This window comes from Melospiza georgiana, chromosome 15 (genome assembly GCF_028018845.1).
Source record: "Melospiza georgiana isolate bMelGeo1 chromosome 15, bMelGeo1.pri, whole genome shotgun sequence".
Taxonomy (NCBI): Eukaryota; Metazoa; Chordata; class Aves; order Passeriformes; family Passerellidae; genus Melospiza; species Melospiza georgiana.
In genome coordinates this window covers 4,808,441-4,830,571 of record NC_080444.1, presented here as the reverse complement: position 1 = coordinate 4,830,571, position 22,131 = coordinate 4,808,441, and the positions used below count along the sequence as shown (strand labels likewise).

General features: G+C 43.8%; 1 protein-coding gene across 3 annotated transcripts in view; it reads left to right on the top strand.

Moving 5' to 3' along the window:
• The window catches only part of SGCD (sarcoglycan delta), a 306,084-nt gene that overhangs the window by 262,024 nt on the left and 21,929 nt on the right, over positions 1 to 22,131 (top strand). For all 3 annotated transcript variants that reach the window (XM_058034848.1, XM_058034847.1, XM_058034849.1), the window contains one exon: positions 4,261 to 4,333. In XM_058034848.1, the coding sequence (XP_057890831.1) occupies positions 4,261 to 4,333 (73 nt within the window). The remainder of the gene's footprint in view (positions 1 to 4,260; positions 4,334 to 22,131) is intronic.

Here is a 22,131-nt window from a genome sequence, read left to right as displayed (position 1 = left end):
AATGTAGGTTATATTGGCTTTATACTCAGTAAAAGAGGACTAGAGCAGCTTTGATTGAAAAGGGAGATTGTAGCAGCTGATTCTTGACCTGTTGGAGCTGTTTGTTATTACCATTTGCCAAAACCCATAATTTCTCAGGTAGAGGACAGTGAAAATAAGACTAGAGGAATGCAAGACCAAAAGGAAATTGCTGGTCCTGAAAATATTGCCCCTTGGTTCTGGGACACCAGATCTTCCAGTCAGGCATTTGTCAGATCTGTCATATTGTCTGTCCCATCTAACTGAAAAGCTGCTCCCATTGTAGCTCCTCTCTTGGCTTAGAAAACCTTCACTTTCCTTCCCAGATATACTCAGGACCAGTTTACTGCTGCTCATACAAGCACTGGCTCTCATATAAACATTGGCTTAGGGCTGGTGTTCTTTTCCCTTTGTGTTATTTACCCTCCTGACGGGTTTGTGCACAGCATGAGGATCCTTCCTTAGCACACATTGCTGCTCAGCTGCACAGCCAGCTCCTTCCAGGCTTCTTTTACAGGACAGACAGATTTCTGTTTGTGCAGTCATGGCAGTTTTTCCTCTCTGGGGATGAGTAGGGGGGGGCACACAATAGTTTGGGGATTCACTGATGATTCTTAAAATAATGTGGTTTCATTTTTTTGTGTGTATGTTCCTATTAGACTTTCTTCTTGCCTTTCAGTTTAATGTTGTGTTTGCCTTCCCTTTGAGTCTGTCACGCTCCCATAAATCAGGAGCAGAATTCAGCTTTTATCCAAGGATATTATATCTTGGAAACATTTAACACGTAGAAGAAATTTTTACTACTTTCTAAGCACACGACCTTGGACTTCATATTTTCAATCATTTATTACTCCATAACATCCCAGTTTCCCTCAGCAGAGTTGGAATAGCCCAATTCAGTGACAACAGCACATTTCCCTCAAACTTTCCTTCCTTTTTTAGCCAAAGCCTTGAGTCACAGTTGGATTCCATGATCTTCAGAGTCTTTTCCAACATCAGTGATTCTGTGATTCTAAAACCACTAAATGAGGTCACTTCCTCCAGCCTTCACTTTCAACCCCATCCAACACTGGTGCTGTCAGAGCCTGGCTGGGGACTTCCACAGTGGCCAAAAGCCAAACTTTGACACAAATATCCAGTGGAGCTGAATTAGTCCAAGGCAGTTTTTCCTCTCATGAGCTGCTGATCCCCCAGGCAGAGATTGAGACTCTCCAGTGTAGAATTGAGGGGGCTGGAGGAAGGGGATATGTTGGAGGGCCAGAAAATCCCCAATAGCACAGAAAGAAGAGGATGGTTCTTTACTGAAATCCTCAGGCAGTGGGGTGAAACCACAGGGAGAACTTCCCCAGAGTGTTTAATTCATCCATCAGCCCCCTGCTACAGAAAGGGGACACTTAGGATGAGGATTAGGTGAGGTGAGGGAAGGTTATCAGTGTTTCTGATAAACTTTCTCTGCCAATTCAAGGGGCCCTGAGCTGCTGACAGCCAGAGCCAAGGGAGGGATGTCTCAGTCCTGGTCCCTCAGCATCCCCTCGTGGCTGGTGTCCTGCTCAGTGACACAGACAGGTGGCCCTTTGGGACATTCTGTGTTATTAAAGGAGAATATGAATTATACAGGCAAGGCAGAAGCCTTATCAAGGCAGGTAGCATTCACTTCAAATTCAGATCAAATGAGAGAAACAGAAGGGTTTGGAAATCTCATTCCTGTTCCCAGTGCATGAGGGACTTTTTAATGGATTTGGCAAGAAGGAAGGTAGGAAAGGGGGGTTTGAGAACTGTGTAGGAAGGGAAAGCAAGAAAATGGAAGAACAAATACCCAGCTCTTTCATGACTGCATTAGGGTTTTCATTCACCTTGGTTCCAAAGTTGCTTCTGCATTTAATCTAAAAAATGAAAGCCTCGAAAACCCCAAGTTTAGAAATAAGTTATAATTTCTCCTTATTCTGCAAACACTTCTGGTTACAGGCAGGTAGTTATTTTGAGTTTGCATTGAGTATCCAACTTAAGGTGTCTAAAATGAATTAAAATGCCCAGCATAAAGTCACCATTTAAGCCATGTGGATGGAAAGGGTACAAGGATATCTGGGTGCATCTCTCCAGCTGCACCTCCTCATCCTCCTTCCCTCAAAAATCACTGTTCTATTATGCAGATAAGTGCAGGCTGGATGTTTTGCTACATTTCATTGCAAAGCCAAGAGCCAAGGCAATTGTGTTAGATAAAGCAGAGATTTAAATCATTTGGAAACTGTTGAGAGAGGGCAGATCTGATAGTAACAACCTTCATGGTTGGCAAGTTACAGCTGCTTATGACAACTTGTAACAATGACAGCTTATAGTAAAGTTAAAAGCTCAGTATCTGTATTGTGCCATAGGATCAACTTCAATCCCCAAGTATAAACCTTCAAACTTTAGGCTGCTTTTATAATCTTTCAGTTTACTTTGTTTTTTTCTGGGTTAAAAAGAGTTGGCTAGTTTTTTATAAATGTTAGAGTGCTTGTTTTCATTCTGATTTCTTTTCTTTTGCACATTGGGACAGCTTAGTTAATTTATTACAGTGCAAAGAAAGTGTAGTCATACTGCAGTTGTAGGTGTTTCTCACTTATGGCAGCAGTTACAGCAGGATGTTGTCTTGACACGTTTTGGACCATCTCAGAACATCTGTTATTCTGTAATGATGACTTTCAGACTGCACACAGGGAACAGTTACAACAGCATGTGTTAGAAGTGCTCTCAAACTGTACATGTAAAAGTTTCCATCAGGGTCTGTAGTTTGCACCAATAACTTTATCAGACTAAAATCTAAAGAAATAAAAAAATGCCACCAGTGCTGTCTGCATGCTGACACTGAAAATGCTGTGATGACTGCAGGTAAAGAGTGACTAATTGTTCACAGTGTGTCTGAAGGCAAGACCACAGGTCTGAATTTAAGAATATAGGTCATACTTGCTCATTGGCTTGGCAGCTATATCTTGGAGAACAGGAACATTAATTTCTAGTGCACACACTCTGTGTGTGAGGCAGTCAGTGCCACTCTCAGCTGTGTTTTAATTGGGAGTTTCAGTGGGAGCAGGAACGTGATGTTCTGCAGCAGAGAGTCAGTGACAGCACCTGGGGACTCCTGTGCTCCAACAGAGTATTTTAAAAGTCGAACAGGTTCAGGAAAAATAAAGCAGCGAGAAGTCCAGAGGATTTGCTTCACAGTGATTGATTCAGAAAGCTCAGAACTTCTCAGAGAATCAGAGCAGGCTGGGGGAGTTGGGTCACCATCAGTGTCTGACTAAAGTCTCCTCATGCAAGGCTGGCTGGCACACAAGGACTGGAGAAGATTCAGTGGCTGAAAGATGAAATGGGACCATTTCAGCTTAGGTGCACATTTTAAATGAGAACAGTCAGTGGAAGGGGTTGGCAGAGGGTGGCAGGGCTTTGGCTCACAGCAGTGATGTGAGGAGAGCCCATCTTTCTAGAGAAGAGAGAGCAGGGTTGGTCACAAAATATGAACCCAGTTCAGGGATGGCTGGGTGAAATGGCCCATGTGGGCTGTGCAGGTGGCCATGAAGAGGATTGCAGGGGTCTGGAACTTAGACAAGGTGTTTATAGTACCCAGCAGTCTAAAGCCAGACAGCAAATGGGGCAGTTCAGCTTCCCCATTGTCTCTGAGAGAGGGAGGAATGAGCAGAAGTCAAATAATTTGTGGCTCACACATTGAACTGGTGGCCAGGCCTGACTGGGACAGGGTCTGCTTGTGCTGCCCTGCATGAGGCTGCACCTCCCTCCTTTTGTCCAGCCAGGAGCACAGCCTGACTGGAGAGGTGCTTGCAGGGATCCAGTCAAAATCTGCTTTTCTCCCTTGAGTATCTCTGAGAGCCCAGTGAAAGAAATGATGTTGTGACATGTATCCATGTTCTTCCATGAGGGATGCTGCTGGATTAGATGCCTGGTTAGCAAAGGGTGTCTTTCCCAAGCTCCCTGCATCAATTGAGTCAGCAGACTCTCCCCAAGTCAGGGTGCAAGCACCTGCTTTTCCAGCCAGAAGTGCAGATTACAGGCAAACCCCACGTGCAATCAAGGCAACCCATTGCCGATGAACAAGGTTTGTCTTTTCTGGGAACAGAAGGGATGTGCAAGAAAGGCATGGGGTCAGGCAATGGGTTAAATTGCACCTAGATGTGATTTGACAATCACTCCCCTGATAACAGCTCATAATGTTTACAATTTGTCTTCTGTTTTGTTTTGTGATTTCAGGAGCAGAAGGCACAGTGTTCCCTAAATCTATAGAAACTCCCAATGTCAGGGCAGACCCCTTCAAGGAACTAAGGTAAACTTTGGAATATGGTTTAATGGTAACTCAGTGGAGCCTTGTTGGAGTTGTGCTTACTGCTGGGCATCGTTTCTGCTTTTGCATAAGAGCTTGGGGATTCTCTTTGGAAGGCATCACAAGAGAGGATGCCATGGAAGAGAAGGGACCTGCCATATTTACATGTGATATGACCAAATTAAAGGCAATCACAGGTCATGAGAGCAGCATTTCTGCTCTGCAATGTGCTCTGCATACCCTGGGCTTAGCATTTGGGAAAAAAATAGAATAATCTTTTCCTGGTTGTGCAGGGAGGTGCTGAAGGCTGTGCTGGATCACAGGGAGTAGCAGCAGGCAAAAGGATAATGTTCTCCAGCATCATCTGACTTGCAGAATTGCAAACCCTCCCTGACCTACACAGGGCACAGCTGTGCACATGTGTAACTGCTGGCACTTGCAGAGATGCCACTGCTGACAGCATTGTGCCACGGGGGAATAAACAGCTCTGCCCTCGACCTAAGGCCGGGTGTTATATTTACTTTATTTTTAAAAATAATTTTTAAAAAATGTGGCACTACAGTTTTACTTGAATCACTAGCCTCTGGAAAGATACTAATCATATGGTCTAAAAAATTATTGACTGAATCTCCTGATATCTTCTGACCAAGAGTGCTGTAGGGGTTTGCCTCAATACTCAAATTATCCTTCCTTAGAAAAAAAGAGAGAGAGAGAGAGTGTGTGTGGTATTTGCAGGGTTCCCCAGACAGAGGAGGAATTGAGAATCTGATTCCATGTTCTTAGAAGGCTAATTTATTATTTTATGATTTTGTATTATATTAAAGAATGCTGCACTAAAACTATAGTAAAGAATAGAGACAGGATACAGACAGAAGGCTAAAGGATAATAATGAAAAATTCCTGACTCCTTCCAGAGTCCCAACACAGCCTGACTGTAATTGGTCATTAAGTCAAAACAATTCACATATTGGATAAACAATCTCCAAACCACATTCCAAAGCAGCAAAACACAGGAGAAGCAAATGAGATAATATTGTTTTCCTTTTTCTCTGAGGCTTCTCAGCTTCCCAGGAGAAGAAATCCTGGCAAAGGGATTTTTCCAGAAAATATGACAGTGACAGAGAAATATAAAAATAAAGAAAATTTTTAAAAAGCGCAGAGGGACATTTTGTCCTTAAATCTTGGGTTGCCAACTCTCCTTTGCTGGAAAGGGCTGGGGATGGAGCAATCCTGAGCCAGCTGAGGTTGAGCACGAGCGCTGCTGGATTACTGCAGATGAGAGAGCACCTCTCATGGATCCCCTGCTCTGATACCAGGGATGGTTATGGCCCAGCTAGGTCACCAGGGAAGATAAAGAATATCCCACCTGCCTTCCCTTGGGTGTGTCTCTACCTTTCAGTTTCCCCCAGGAAACCCTCTAATTGTTCCCATTTCCCACTCCGGGGATCATCTGTCAGACAGGAGCAGTGGAAGTGTGCTTGGGTTTGTGGTGAAAGTTTATTCTCTTCCTCCAGGCAGGGACTTTAACCCTGCCTCGTGGTTTTCCCAGTTTGGGTCTGCTTCCTTTAAAAAAAGAGCAAATGTGCTGTTTAGTCACTGTGACATGCAGCTGGCAGGGCAGGGGCTGGTGTGGGGAAAGGAGACTGAGGGCAGGGAGTGCTGGGGCAAGGCTCTCCAATTCCCTGGAAAAGCCAAGCAAAGGCACCAGCAAATGGATTTCTAGGTGACCTCCAGGTGACAAAGGCTTTCTGGCACAGCCCATGTTTACTGACATTTTCATTAAAAAAAAAAAGCCAAAAAAACTGCAAGATCATGGTTAAAATACCCAACAACATTTCCAAAATTTACAATAACCAAAATTTACAAAACCAGGTCTTGAGAAGTGCAAAAGAGATGCGAGATTTAGGTCCAAGTTTATGATGATTTAAGGCTTTTCTAAAATGGGAAGGGAGGAAAAATATCCAAATAAGTGTAGGATGCGGTATTGGAGGGGAAAAATGTGAATTGAAAGAGCTTTAACCTGATTGACTATGCTTCTGTTCCAAAGCAAATTAAGCTAAATGAAATTGAAATGAATTAATGGCAGTATCCATGCAAGAGATTGATTCAGTATATTTGATCTGCTTTAAATTCATGTTGTTGTTTCACTTGTTTTATGTGGAGAGCTGTTAGGTAACTGATTTCCTTTCAAATTAGTGAACTGAGTGAAAAAAATCCTTTAAAATCTGTTGTGGTTTTTGTATTTTTTTTAAAGGAAAATTATTGAATAGAATTTAGCTTGGGGTAAAAAGGTCCCAGAAAGTGCTAAAATACTTTGTGTGCTTCTGACAAGTTTATCTTGGCAAAAATAAATGCTGTAACAGCATCCTGAGGAGAAAAGAGCCAGTGATGGCAGTGTGTAGGGAAAGCAAGGTTTTCCAAGAGCAAATGCTCTGCTGCTCCCCAGACCAAGATCCATCCATTTCTCTCTCCATGTTGGATCATTGGCTGCTTCTTAGGTAAAACGGTGCCTTTTGGGGGCAGTACAGAGTTAATAGTGAAAATAATCTCACTCTGAGGGGAGATTTTTTGCTTCCTTCCTATTTTGATAGCACAGTGTGTGCATAAGGTGTCCTTTTTGCCTATTTACAAAGATGCTGCAGTGAAATGGGGCAGGATGAGATGGGCCCTGAGCTGTCACACATGGCTGGGGAAGCAGCAGTGAAATCACACCCTCAGTAGCTGGCTTGCCTCTAAAAGACCTTTTTCTGCAATAAATAGTGCTTTCTTTCCTGCTTAGGCTGAATTTCTCAGGTGGAAAGTGCACATTCAGCTGCTGCAGGTGCCCCCAGGCACCACCAGCCTCCATCTTTATCCTAAAGCAAGGATTATGATCCACTGGGGTTTCCTCCCTCTGCTCTTGTCAGTGCCCGCTCCTCTTCTTTTGTGAGATTCCAAAAGGAGGTGGCAGCTGTCACAAAGAGAGGAGACCAGCTGCTCCTGTCACTGCTGGCAGCCAGGACAGCTGGGTGTCCTCCTCGCCTTCCTCTTCTCCTGGACAGACAGACTGGCAGGACAGACAGGACGTGCCACTCATGTGCCCAAGGCCTGCAGTCACACCTGTGTCACCACAGCTGACATCTCCAGGTGACAGGACACTTGTTCTCACCAGGCTTTCTGTCCCTTTGGCTGTGAATGGTTTTCATCATTCAGCTTTATGGGTAAATCAGCTGCTCTTCCAGGTGCTCCTCATCATCCTGGTGATCCTCTTGGCTCAGTGTCCTTTTAAAAACATTTTTGCAGTGTTTTAGGAGAGAATCCCAGTGGGAATATGTGCACAGCCTTTTCCTGACATGCTGAGCCCCTCTCAAGGCTCCAAGATTTGCTTTTGTGCTGGTTTGAGCCAGCACTGGGCTGGACTTTGCTGCAGACAGACTCAGGATCCCTAAGATATTCCTGCTCAGCGTCCACTGTGCTAGGAATGCCAGAGCTCATTAAATTTAATTCAGAGTGTAATTAACAGCTCATGTTTCTTACCTAGACCAATGTTCTTTAATAATGACCTAAAAACTAGAGAGGGTTGACAAATTTTTGATTTACTTTTGTGAACTTCTTCATGTTTCTACATATTGTAGACTCCTGAATGTATTTGTTGTTGTTTGTTGGGTTCTAAACTGGTCAAAAGCTGTAAAAAGGAAAGCAAACAAATCCAAATTAATTTTAAATACTTGAGATGTTTAGCATTGCCATCTGGTATCGTCCCAAAATAGTTTAGAGGGAGGGCTTGGGAGATTTGTTTGGACATTGAAATATTTGTACTCATCTGCATTGATGCTTTTTAAAGCAGGTTGGTGCCTTTGACGTATGGTAATGTGATTGCTTATGTATAAAAGTTGAATTCAATATGACCTTTTCTCACTGGATTATTTGAGCAGCACCCAGGTAACTTGTCAAGAGGCTGCCTTGAGAACCTCTCCTTGACATTGGCAGGAATCACCTGCCTTTTTCTATTTACATTCCTCCAAAAAAACAAATACATGCCAGAGATGCAAACAGAAATTGTCCATCAAACACCAGATCAGCACTCTGCAGAGGTGAGGGATAAAGTCTGGGCTAGCCAGTGAATAAGGAAGAAGGAAATAGTTGGAGGGGAAGGGATTAAAAGGTGGGTGATGAAATAGAAGATAAAAGTCTCAGGAGGATGCTGTTAAAGTGCCAGGTGCTGGAAGCTGGGGATGGGGTGGGGCTGGGACAAAGCTGCCTGAAGTACAAATGTCCAGCTCATGCTGCAGATTGGAAACCTGCTCTAGGGTATTTCTGTTCCCAGAGTTAAATAAAAAGAAGTCAGACAGCATGAAATTCACTCCATGAGGGGCAAGCACACACCTGGAATTCATGCACAGATATTGTAGGTTGAAAATGCAGTAAATTGCTCATCCAAGGCCAGGAAGCCAGGGGATGACTGTTTTTTCTACAATGCACAAATATAGTTAAGGGAGAATTAATCCCTTGGGCTTAAAGGGGTAATTTTTGGCTAAAGTTAATTATGAACCACTGAAAGCACGAAATGGCAGATGAAATGTGCTTGCTGCTTGATTTTATTAGTGCAATTCCACCTCACCATGTAGAGTACTGAACTATCCAAATAGTCCAAGTGAGACCTATTGTAACAAAAAACAATTTAAATACAGTGCTGAGCTAACATAACAAGACTCATTTTGAAAAACAGGAGTTCTTACCAAGTTAAGGTTTGTGTCAGCTGTGTTTCACAAGGCACCATAGATAAGTAGGTACAAAAATAATATTTCTGTCTAAAACCAATTACATTAATAATGATTAAGAGGAGAGAAATGAGAGGAAATGCAGAAAATTAATGGTATAAAAGAGGAAGTAATTGGTGAGAAATGAAAGTCATTTATAGAGAGTAATACATGATACTGAAACACTGTTTATTTCACAGTGAACACTTGTGGGTTCCTGTGAGGTGTCAGCAAGAGGGAGGTGACCACTGAACCCTTGTACAGCGCTGGTGTTATTTTCTGATTGTTTTACCAGCAGGGATGCCATTTATTTCTCTGTTATACCAGTGCAATCCCAATAATTGTGATAGTCCTACCAGCTTAAAAGACAACAGATTTTCCTTGGGATGAGCTTACCTTCAGACTGTAACAAACATAACTATCTTCAGGTACTTTCAGACAGGTTGAATGTATACAAGCATCTCCACTAAAGCCAACACAAAGTTATTCATACACAACTGAAAGGAAACACCAGATTCTTGGTTTCTAAACTTCAGGCTCATTTTAGTGCCCTTTGGTGAGTTGCTTTTGAATCCTCATCACCTCATTTTCTGATTGAGGACACCACATCTGATTTAACAATTCTCCCATGGCAGCTGAGGCTTCCTGAAACTTACTGTAGGAGAGACTTTCCCAGAGCAGAATTCACACTGATCTTGCAGCCACTTTACTTTAGTATTTTGTCCTGTTGACATCCCTTCAAATCTGCTGCCTGTTGGTCTCTTACAAAACACAAGCCAGAATCCTCCCAAGCCAAAGGCAGCCTTTCCACAGCTTCCTGGGTGCGTTAAGGTGTATTTATACCACTGGACGTAAGGACTGGAGTTAAGGAAGAAGTTGATTGCTGGGGCTTTCCATCTGTTCAAGTATTTCTCTTGCAAGAAGGAGGAGAGGAGGGTTGTTGTTCCTTTTTCTTACCCCAGCAAACCTTCTCTTGATGGTCGTCTTCTCTTTTCACACCCAACACCAGGAAGGGTGGATTTAGCTCTTGGTGTCCTTTCCTTCCCTGTTTTCAGTGGGTGAAGCCTCAATCTGGATGAGCTGACCAGGAGGGAAATGCAGAGGTGTTAGTGGGGCTGTGCTCATTTATCCCAGTTGGATAAACCATGGCGCTGCCCTGTTCCCTTATCCAGCTAGATAAACCATGGCTCTGCCCTGTTCCCTTATCCAGCTGGATAAACCATGACGCTGCCCTGTTCCCTTATCCAGCTGGATAAACCATGGCTCTGCCCTGTTCCCTTATCCAGCTGGATAAACCATGGCTCTGCCCTGTTCCCTTATCCCAGTTGGATAAACCATGGCTCTGCCCTGTTCCCTTATCCCTGCTGGATAAACCATGGCTCTGCCCTGTTCCCTTATCCAGCTGGATAAACCATGGCTCTGCCCTGTTCCCTTATCCCTGCTGGATAAACCATGGCGCTGCCCTGTTCCCTTATCCCTGCTGGATAAACCATGGCTCTGCCCTGTTCCCTTATCCCTGCTGGATAAACCATGGCTCTGCGCTGTTCCCTTATCCCAGTTGGATAAACCATGGCTCTGCCCTGTTCCCAGTGCTGCTGATGGCATCTATCCACAGGCAGATCCTCTTCACAGAGGACTAATGGATGGTGAAGGCAGGTTTGGCAGAAAGGTGTCTTGCTGAAGTAGAAAACAAATTCAGTAAAAAAGGCAAAGCAGCTGGAATTGGTGGTGAAGCAGCCTCAAGAGTGTGCTGGGGTCTTCCCAGAGGCCCCCCTGTCCCCCGTGCTGCTGGCACTGTGGCTGCAGTAGCCAGCACATTCCATCAGAGCTTTGTGGCCCTTCAGGTGAGTGCAGGAGTGAGAATGGGGAATAAAAGGGCAGATTTCTACAGGAAATTGCTGCCAAGCAGCATTGCCTGCGGGATAGAGAGCAGTGGGAATACCCCTCTTATTTGCTGGTTGTGGCACCAAAAGATGTGGGAAGATACTCAAGATTCATCTTTCTCTGCACATAATTAAGCAGCACAATTGCAACTGGAGAAATGGCTCCAGACAGAGACCAGTTTAACTCTTCTGGGCCCTGAGCAAACCCCAACAGCTGGGTTCATTATTCTCTCCCTGCATTTATTCTGTGGGGGTTTCCTAATGCAAACAAAGTCTTTTCCTGGGAGATATTAATCATCAGTCCTGGCTGTTATCTCAGATTGAATTCCTTTGCTGTGTACAAGATCTGTATCCTGCCTGCTGCCTTGTGCCCAGGTTTGTCATTAGCTTTCAACAGCAGAATGTCACTTGCTCCATAATCAGAGCATCCATCTGACCTTTGAGTGCTGCTCACAGAGGTGTGTGAGCCAGAAATCCTCTGGGACTTGAGAGAAACCCCATCCCTGTGACCAACCTGTACAGTCAGACATGCAGATGTATCCATTTGAATAACAAAAAAGTGAGCTTGTTTGGCTTTTTTTAACTCTCTGTGCAGTACACTGCTAACCTTGAGTAGAAAATAGATGCTAATAAATGCAAGGTCTTAAAAATGTGAATTATAGCCATTTCACACTCCATGGCAGACTCACACTGGTGAAATGGCTTAATACTTAATTACAATGCTTGTCCTTCTCTCAAGTGCAGATGACATTCCTCAGATAGATTTTGCAATGACATCTGTGGAAATAAGTTGTGAAACTAATTAGTTATTCATATAATACAGAATATTGACTCCACACTGATTAAAGGGATGTGGTGACACATCTAACATGATGTATCTGTCGAGTGGGTTAGTCTGAGGTGGTATTTTTGGAAGATCTTACAGAAAATTATGAAAATACCTTTTGGCCTCTGGAATGCAGATGTTTATAGGAAATGTTGCCTTTCATTTACATTTTGATAGTGGTTTAGGAGGACTGCCATGCTCTGGAGTGACACTGTGCCCTGGCGCCTGGGCTCCAGGCTCTGAGTACCATTTTGGGGGTTCCAACTATGAAAAAGTCTGCAGATTATTGACTACCTGCAGCCATAAGTGCTCTAAAAGCAATCATTAGACAGTTATCCAGAGAGATAGCCAAGGAAATCGTTGGGGTTTTTTTTTTCAATGTTTTCCTTGCAGCAGAGCCTGGCTGGAGCTGCTGCTCCTTAGGGTGGTCAGGAGATGCTGCAGCAGGAATCAGTTGGTGCTGCTGCTCAGGGATCCTGCATTTGTCACGCTCTGTGAAAAGCCCAAAAACCATTCTTTTATCATAACATTTGTACTTGAGATAGAGCTATTTGTACTGAGGGCATTGAGCATGAAATACAGAAGTAAATAGAAAACTGGCAAGGAAAGCACCTTACTCACCTATCACTGTGATCCCAATCCTTTGCAAATACTGTGATATTTAGGATGTAATCATATTCAAAATGACTGAATAGCTCAGAAGAGAAGGAGATTTTCCTTTGAACACTGTTCTTATCTTAAAGAAATGAGAGGAATGTAATCCACTGAGCACGATGTTTGCTTTTGGGTAGAAAAATACCTGGTTTTCTTTAATATTTCTCTCTATCCCTTCATACGTCTCTCCAGCTGTGCATCACATATTCCTAAAACCCCAAGTGAAGAGCAAAGCAGGCAAAATAAAAATCTCTGCATTACTCAGCAGTCAGTACCTGCCTTTGAGAAGGAATATCTCCCTGCCAAGGCTTCACCTGTGAGCCTGGGAGCTGTCTGCAGGCAGAGCTCCCTGTTCCCACTGTGCTGAGCCCAGCACAGGAGCCACAGCTGGGATTTCACCTGCTGAACTGCAGCAGTGCACAACCAGCTTCCTGAAAATGAGGCATTTAACACAGACTTCTCATTAACCTGGTACCAAATAGGGAAGGACAGTTCAGACACTTCGCTGCCCAAGTGAGGAGCTCCTCAGGGTTTTGTTTCCTGCTGCCCTTTTCTGGTGCCAGAGGGTTTGGCTGGGCCACAGCAATAATGTTTATTAGTTTGAGTGAGGGACTTGGAGCTGCAGAAGTCCCCTGTGAATAAAAAGGACATTTTTACAAATACACTAATTGTACTTCAGGCAGTAGTCAGGAATCAATAGCTGCTGCATAACCTTATTAAAGAGAAGGGAAATATGCATCCACAACTACAGTGGGGTCCTTCCTTTTGAAAGCAGTATTTTTTATATATTTATTAAGAGAAATGACTAATGTTCACCATGCCTACGGAATCTTTATTCTGAATTTGTTTCATGTGGAATAGAGTTGCTTTCTTCAGGCCAAACAGGACTAGCTACGTCCTTTCATCGTGAATTGATTTTATCTTTTTCATGTGTGGTGACTGCCACTGCTTTGCTTCTCTTGTATATGGATTTAACCCCTGGGTTATTGGGGCACCTCTGGCTGTCTTGAATTGGGATAATTTCTGACCAAATAGCATTGCCGAGTTCACACTGAAGGAATGTCACTGCCAGCTCTGGTGTGGTGTTTGGAATCAGCATGTGGCTTATGAGAATCCCTTCCTAAAAATGACCAGCAGCCAAACCTGGCCATTCTTTGTACAGTCCATAGTTGCTCCCCTGGTTTCTACTTTATCTAGAGTGATAAGAATCCATTATCAGTGTGTGAGCATCAGCTGTGGGCTGCCCTGCCCTTCCTGGGCTCAGCAGTGTTGCCTGGAGGAGGTCGCTGACCCCTCTGACACCTTGTGTCCTGTGAAGGGAGGAGATGGAAGTGCTCCTTTGTGCTGCCAGGTGGGTCCTTTTTCTCATCTCTAGATTTCACAGCCTCCTCCCCAGGTTCTGCTGACAGCTCTGAAGCTGGCAGTCCCTGCTCTGCTTCCCAGCTGAACTGGTGTTGGAGTGACTCACTAAAAAAGGAGCATTTTGGGGCCATACTTGTGAAAGCACCGTGTTAAAGGTGGAGCGCTGGTTTGAAGGCCAAAGTGGCTGCCACCATTTCATCTGTCCCAGGGCTATAAATACACACCCCAACGCACACACACAACCTTGCTGGCAAGGAAAATAATGCCCTGTTTCACTTCAGCTGCACAAGAGCATCCTTGGATAGAAGAGCCTTAAAAAAAACATTAAAAGCTTTTCCTTCACGTGATGCTGTGTGGCTTCAGGGCCATACGGGAGATGAGGAAGCAGAAATGAGATTGCACCACAGTAATAGTCCAAAAGCGGATGAGTGACCTGAGGAAAGCCTGAAAAACACAGAAATACTGTGCAGTTCTCCAGAAAGAGGCAAAACCCTCAGCGTGGGGACAGTAGGTACAGAAGGAGAGGAGCTTTGCCTTGGTTTAGGCAAACAGGGATGGGTGCTGGGATCTTGGAACCCTCCTGGCAATTCTTCCTCCAGCTGAAACTCAGCTGCAGTTCTCTGTTCTCACTTGAGGTGACCTCAGTTCATGAGTTATCTTTTGCCTTTTGCAAAACAAAAAGAAAAACACATTCTCTGCCTTCTTGCCTGGTTTCATGTCATTAAGGAAGGCTGGCTGAGGATGCGTTATAGAGTGGCACAAGGGAATCAAGCAGGAAAGTAAACTCAAAAACCCCAAACTTAGGCCATCAAGGATCATAAAAGAGGTTGTAAAGCAGAGAGGAAATGGTCTCCTGGTGAGCTGGAGAACAGCTGATAGGGCTGGATAATGAGGGGATGTGCTGCTCTAAGGAGATGTTCCCTGCCAGTGGACTCAGAGAAAATCTGCTTATATTTGATATAACAAGGGCAAAAAAGCAAGACACAGAGTTTACACTGCTAGTGCTGAAGTGTGTGGCAGTGATAAAAATATGTCATGTCCTGTCCACTTCCTTAAGTATTAGCATTTTAAAAGACAGAGAAAGAAGTAAAGTAAAATGTCAATTTAGGGGTTTTTATTAAGGATTTGCTGTCTTAACTTTAATGAAGGAGTAATAAATATAAATGGATATTAATGGAAGGTTATTAAAGCTGTCTATTTTGATAGAAAATATGCAGTATCTTCTCCTGCAATGCCAGAGGTTAAAGATTATTATTGCTTCCTAAGGCTTCTGAAATTAAATTCTCTCTTATATGACCCAAAAGGTATGAGTGAAAATGTGTGCATGTGAAATGGCTTGTAATAAATTCATATTGCAATAAAAATCTCTTTAGAAAAACAGGATATCTTAGAAGAATCAACTGAGGAGCTCTGTCTAGAGGGAAGCTTTTTTTATAAACCATTTGGGAAATTCAAATGCTGCCAGAAGGATCACCCAGAAAGCGCACAGAAATTGGTGAACAGGTTCTGAGTGCCTTGGGTTAAAAACTGCCTTTAACAGCATCTTTCCTGGTTTATACACTTCTGATTAATTACAAATGACATTTCTGACAGAGCCTCTTAGGGTACAAAAATGAAGTCCTTCATAACTGCTGTTTGCTTCTTTCTAAAGCCTCCAGACCTCTAAATACCAGATAATCAATTCTTGTTCCCCTGGAGCAGAAGGGTCTGTGCTTGAAGCACAGTGGAAAAAGCCATTCCCAGCTTACAGTGCCAGGAGATTTGGGCAATTCATCCCTGCTCCTCTCCAAATCCAAACCTATGGGTGCAAATCCTACTGGATTAATTCACTGAAGCTTTTTGAACTGCAGAAACTTAGGCAGTGTTGGGTAACCATTGTGGTGTTGGTGTTTCTAATTAATAGGCTGAATTCTGCAGGCAGAGCCTTGCCTTTATTCAAAGAACAGTTCCCATAAAGCCACAAGGTAATGTTGGCCCTACACAGCACGTTGTGTCCCTTGGTCATTTCTGCATAATTTCCTTCAGTATAAATAGATATTAATGGAAGGTTATTAAAGCTGTTCATTTTGATAGGAAATATGCAGTACCTTCTCCTGCAATGCCAGAGGTTAAAGATTATTATTATTATTATTATTGCTTCCTAAGGTTTCTGAAATTAAATTCGCTCTCTAACGACTCAAAAAGTATTATTGGAAATGTGTGCTTGCAGTCACACTGTGTTCCTGCAGGAACTGCACATCTGGGAACAGGAACTGCACATCTGGGAACAACCCAGGTCCCAAATGCAGCCCTGGGACCTGGAAGCTGCTTTAGCCTGGGCCTTGGCCCATCTGTGCCCTGCATACTTCCAAAAATGCTCAGTTTTATCTGTGTGGGATCAAACTGATTCTATCAAGAAGAAAATATTTGGTTGTTTACTTAGGCTCAGTTCCTCATCACCACCACTGCTTAATCCTTTACAAAAAAAAAACCAACAAAGTCTTACAGAAAACATCAAGGGCAATACTGCTAAAGAGATGGAAAATGGAACACTAAATCTTTCCTAGTTCTTTCCTGTTCTTCCCTGCTTAGCATGTGACAAATTTTCTATAACACCCACTAAATATGTTGATTTTATGGGTTCTCAGTTGAGCAGTAGGGCACCATTTAATCTCTCCATCCCTTGGCATTGTGCTGAACACTGAGAGAGGACCAAGCAATGAATTTGTCAGAAGGTTTTGCAGAGCTCTGAGGTGCACAGCATTCAAACAACATCACACCAGGAGTCTAAATCTATGAGTCTAGAGGTTAGTTACAGATAGAAAGAATAAATCAAGCAATAAAGGATGCCTATAAAAAAGGATGCTTCCTTTTAAATGAAGACACTTCAGAGTTCATCATAAACCTCTGACATATATTCAGTCACTCTGCTTGCTGTCACAGACTGAAATATATTTGAAGGTGGCTGCATATTTTATGCTGTAACCTCTGATAAACACATGCACATTTTCAATGATGTTGCATCAGACCTTGTGAGCTGATGTGACTTGAAAGGGGAATCACTGCCAGGGAAATGGGAGCTCTGCAGGCAGAGGTGCTCAGAGCCACATGAAAAGTGTTTCTGTGACTCACACAGTCTGTCAAAGTGTCCATGCAATACCAGAGAGAGTGTTGGTTTCATAACCATCTCTTTGAGGAAGCTCTCCTCCAGCTGGATGCCAGCTCCCAGTTTCCCAGTGAAGCAAAGCACAATTCCCTCAGTGTCTGGCCAGGCTGTGGGAGGTTCCAGCACTGGCCAACCTGCCAGAGGAATTGTCCCACAATAAACAATTCTACAGCAAAATAATTGCTGCCTTTGGTTTGAATTTCCAGGGGGAAAAAAACAAAGCTCAGTATAAACAAAAGCAACATCTGGCTGCACTTTGAAAGCAATGAAAAGCAAAATCAGCCTTCAAAAGCCAGACTGAAATTCCCATAATGGTTCTCTTGCTTCTCACATGGAGATTATGGCTCTCCTGAAAGAACAACTGCAAGACTTATGCAGGGCCAATACTTAAAATTGACCATCCCTTAATTTTTTAGTGTCTGTCAGGAATTAATGGTGTGGCATTGATTTATGGAGCTATCCAGGCCACTTGTGCAGAGCTCCCTTCTTTTCAGAGATAAGTATTCTGGGAAGCTGCTGGTGTGTTTGTTATCCATCAGGACCCATCAGCCACTCTCCATATGGTTTTCTGCAGTCAGAAAAACGCAAAATTCCTCTTAAAAGAGTCATTTTCTACAGTTCAGGAAGTGCACTTTCTGAGAGATGGATTAAGAGTAAAGAAGAGGAGGCAATAATTATTATTAGTCTGTATTTCAAGAAGTAACTGAAGAAGTTTGAACACCTGAGAGATTAATATTTTTAATCCTTGATTTTTCCAAATAGGATTGTCCGTACTGTATAAATTATCAAGGGGTTACAAGCTGGTAATTTTTAAAAAAGAATTGGACATTTCTGGCATTTTCTACAAACATGGAAAAGAAAAATAGAGGAACCAAATGCAGAAAAAGTAAAATAGCTGATGCTTTAAGTGCTTGTGGTCAGTATAAGAATGTGCAGAGTTTGCAAATCTGACTCAGCTACTTGAAAAATGATGGGATCTACTTTCAGTGAAAGGCTGAGGTATGGAGAAGAGACTGGGATGATCAATTATCCCATGAGAACAGTGCAGTGTCTCCCTGTGGCATGCCACCAAACTTCTCATAAAAAACCATGTAATCTTGGCTTCAAAACATGTCAGCATTACCCTGCTTTTCTAGCAGATCTATGCAAATATGTCTAAGTGCTGTATGTGGTAAGGGAGAAGGGATGCCTTGGACTGGTTGCTTTATGGGCTTATCTGTCTTCTGTTGGCATTAAAGTTGACATGATGCCAAACTCAGAAGAGTTTCAATATGTAAATTGGAGCGTTTGGAGGGTGTGCAAAGTGTACGGATGGGTAGAGTTGGTGTTACTTCCCTTCTGAGTAATTACTGATCTATCTTGGTTGACAGAAGAGGTATTTTCCATTCCAAACCTGAGCATACTCCCAGAGAGGGTGAAGCTGCTGTATTTGTGAGGGTTTTAACTTTGAGGTGGGGGATCTGTAGGCGATGCTGGGTTTGCCCCTGTGTGATTTCCCTTCTGCTGTGATGTGTGGGGCCCTGGGGAGCTGAGGGAGCTGTGAGGATGGACTGGCAGTGCCCCATCACCTGTGTGCTGAGCAGAACTGCCATTAGCTCAGCTCAGCTTTTCCTGCTCTGCCCTCAGCCAATACCAACAATCCTGAGCTGCTTTTACACATACTCAGGCCACCAGCATGTGCCTGTCTTTTTCCTGAAACTCTACCATTCCTTCTATTGAAATAGGAGGATTTAGAGCTATTTGAGCTCTCTTTGTGCTGTGAATTCACAGCACAAAGTAAGAGCCGAGTGCTACAGGGCAGTCTGCATTCCTCTCCTTGGATCCATGTGGAATGGGATGCCAGAGGTGCCCCATTCCCACACCAAACTCCCTGACAGCCCTCAGTGCACAGTGCAGAATGGTACAGAAATAACCATGCTGGCTTTGGCACTGAGCAGGGACAATCCTGCTGCCCTGCAGCTTTGGGTGGTTCAGCCTCTCATGTGTCTTGTTCCAGGTGGAAATATTCCCCATGGATCAGCTGTGCCTGCTGCTCTGCTCCTCAGCAGTCAGTGCTCTCAGCACAAGCCTGACAGGCCCCACTGGTGCCTCTGACACCTCCAGCAGCAGAAGGCACTGGTAAAATTGCCTCAGAACAGCTCACAGTCTCATTTGCCATGCCTAGTGCCTAAAGTGTAGCCTAGTCCACTCTCTCAGTGGAAAGCAAATAGAAAAATCATTTTCACAGTGCCCAGCAATGTTTATCTTCCAGGTTGGCTGGCCTGCAGTGACATTAGTGTCCCCAGAGCCTCTGAACTTAATGATTTCCAGTTGCTGCTTGCCTGCTTGAAGCAATGCTAGTCCAGCCTCCGCTGTGTTCTCCTGCCAGTCACTATGGGAACAGCAATCAAAGCTCATATTTATGGCTCTGTAGATGTCCAAGGTCACGGAGCACAGGTCTGGTGGGAACAATTAAAACAGACCTGTCCAGTTACATCTCTTTAAGCTCTCCCCACATTACACCTCTAACTAGAGCAGTAAAGTTAAAGCAGCATGACTGGCAGGATGTGTTTTAAGCTTTTTAGAAGATATCCTTTACAGAGATAAAGACACTCAGGATGAGGTGGAAGTGTGCTAGGAGTGAAGTTAGCATTGCTGGGTAAAACCTTTCCCAGGTTTCATTTCACAGCCATCCAATGGCAGAGCTGTGCCCAGCAGCCCAAAATTCACAGAATTTTGGCAGGTGGTCCCAAAATTCACAGAATTCACACAGAATCACTGAGTTGGAAGAGACCTTAAAGATCATCGAGTCCAACCCAGCCCCAGCACCTCAACTAAACCCTGGCACCCAGTGCCACATCCAGGCTTTGTTAAACACACCCAGGGATGATGACTCCACCACCTCCCCAGGCAGCCATTCCAGAACTTTATCACTCTTTACATAAAAAACTTTTTCCTAATATCCAAAATATATTTCCCTTGAGTTCCCACTGGAGCAGCTCAGCTCTCTACAGCTCCTGCCTCACCCTATGCAGGAGCAGCTGGAATGAAGTGGTTTCAATGAGCTCTTTTGGAGAGCAGAGGATGTTTAATGTGGTTTGGGTATTTTGAGGTTTCACCCTGGGTACTCCATTACTGTCATCACCTATAAACTAAAAATGGCAAATGTGCATTTTTAGGGTAACAGCAAGTGTTTACTCCTGGGGACTTGCTCTATGGCAGAATACAGGGGGAAAAAGGACTTCAAGAATAACTGGAATAAGATGGAGGGAAGAGCTGCAGTGAACTTACTGTCTGAGGGAGAGAGAAGTAATTATTTGGGCATTTCCAGGTTTTGTAAGAGGCAGCTGTTTCTCTCTCCATTCCTGTTCAGCCAGGGTCACTTTCTATTGAGGGTCCTGTGTGGTGGGACTCAGGAAGCATTGTCTGGGTTTTATTGGATCTATAGCAACAAATATTCTTATTGGGTTTATAAGAACAAATATTCTTTTTGGTTTTATAAGAACAAATGTTCTCAATTCCTTGGGACCAGCAAGTGGGGACAGGATTCCCTGTTCTGGAGCTGGAATATCCACTCCTGGCTGCAGAGCCGTGGGGTGGGATGCTGTCACCAGGGGGGTGACAGGCCAGCCTTGGCATGGAGCCTTTATAAACCTAGAGGGTTGGCAGCTCTAAAAGGCAGAAATTAAGACATTTCTCACAGCCTTTCCCTCAAAGAACAGAACACCCCAGCATTCTGAGGGGCTGGGAAGGCTCCAACTCCTGCCCTGCCTGGCTGGGTGGCTTTGGTTACTGACACAGAGGAAAACCACAGCAGGAATTTTCACTGGGAAGGTTTTAGAAGTGATGATCACCCATAAAGAAATTACCCACATTCCAGTTGCACTGGAGGAATCTGAACAGAGTTAAGTTCTTGCCTGTTTTATTTTTCCTCCTGTTACCTACCAAGCAGACAATCAATAGTGTTAATGTGACTGCTGAGAGGTGCCATGAGTGTGCAGGCAATTCAGAAAAAGCAAGGCATTCCAGGAAAAAAAAATTATACCTTGCAGCTTTGATCGTTCTTGGTTTCTAAGACCATAAAAACCACCCATAATTCTTTTTTTTTTTCTCTTGCAGTTTTTCTTCGTCACTGTTGTTGTTGTTATTACTATTACTGTTATTGTTATTATTATATTTTGTTTTGTTTTGCTCTGCAAAGGGAGAACTAAGGTTGATTTTAAGGTCCAATTTCCTTTATCTTGATGCGTTCCCAGGGTAACTCCATTGAGTTCTTTTAAGGGCAGTTCTTGGGGTGAGATCTGTGCACTTGGGGCCATTCCCACCCCACTGGACCATCTGCTGAAGTTCCTTGTAGAGGTGATGGCTCAGGACTGTGCTTTGCAGCAGAGGGGACATTCTGTGAGGAAGTTTTCCAATGAGTTGGCTTGGATACTAGGGAAAATCAGCATCAAAGACTTTTCTGTTTCAATTTGCTGTTTTGGGGAGAATTCTTCCTCCTGGGCTGTGCTGAGCCATCCCCACCAGGCTGCAGGGAACCACTGGATGTGGTCACAAAGGCACTTAATCTCAGGGCTGGAAATTGAATCCCAGATTCAGTTCTCCTACCTGGATGCCTTTTTCAAATCAAAATAAAATAGTGCAAAATGAATTGAAAATCACAGCCAAAAACCTGTTTTAGAAAGGGGTTATGCCACTCAGTGGTGCAGCAGCTTTTCTGACATCAGTTCTTTTTTGGTTTTTAATCTATTTCACTTCACCTCCATTTGACCTCTTCCATTAGGAACTGGAATTGTCTTTGTTACCTGCTAAAGAGACATCCAGGGGAGGCTGTTACAGTCAAAAGGCAGACTAGGCCAAGGAAGGATGGAAGGGACCTTGCAAGAGTCAAGAAATGTTGAGCATAATCTCATTTTGCTGTGGTTGGCCCAAGGAGCAGGAGAAGAGGTTTCAATGCCTTAAAATGAGCAAGGTCAACAGCTCAGAGCAGCAGCACCATGGAACACCCCAACCAGCAAAAGGAGAGGCAAAGAGAGGAAACAAAGCTGCTTGAGACAGCCCTGTGAGCAGCAGGGTTCACAGCTCCCAGGTGAAGCAGGACAGGGATTTCCCTCCCCAGGATGAGGTGGGTTCATGCCAGCAGGGCCAGCTCCCAGCAAAGGGTGAATTGCCACCACCAGGCTCAATAGTTTCTCTTGCAGATCAGAAAAATA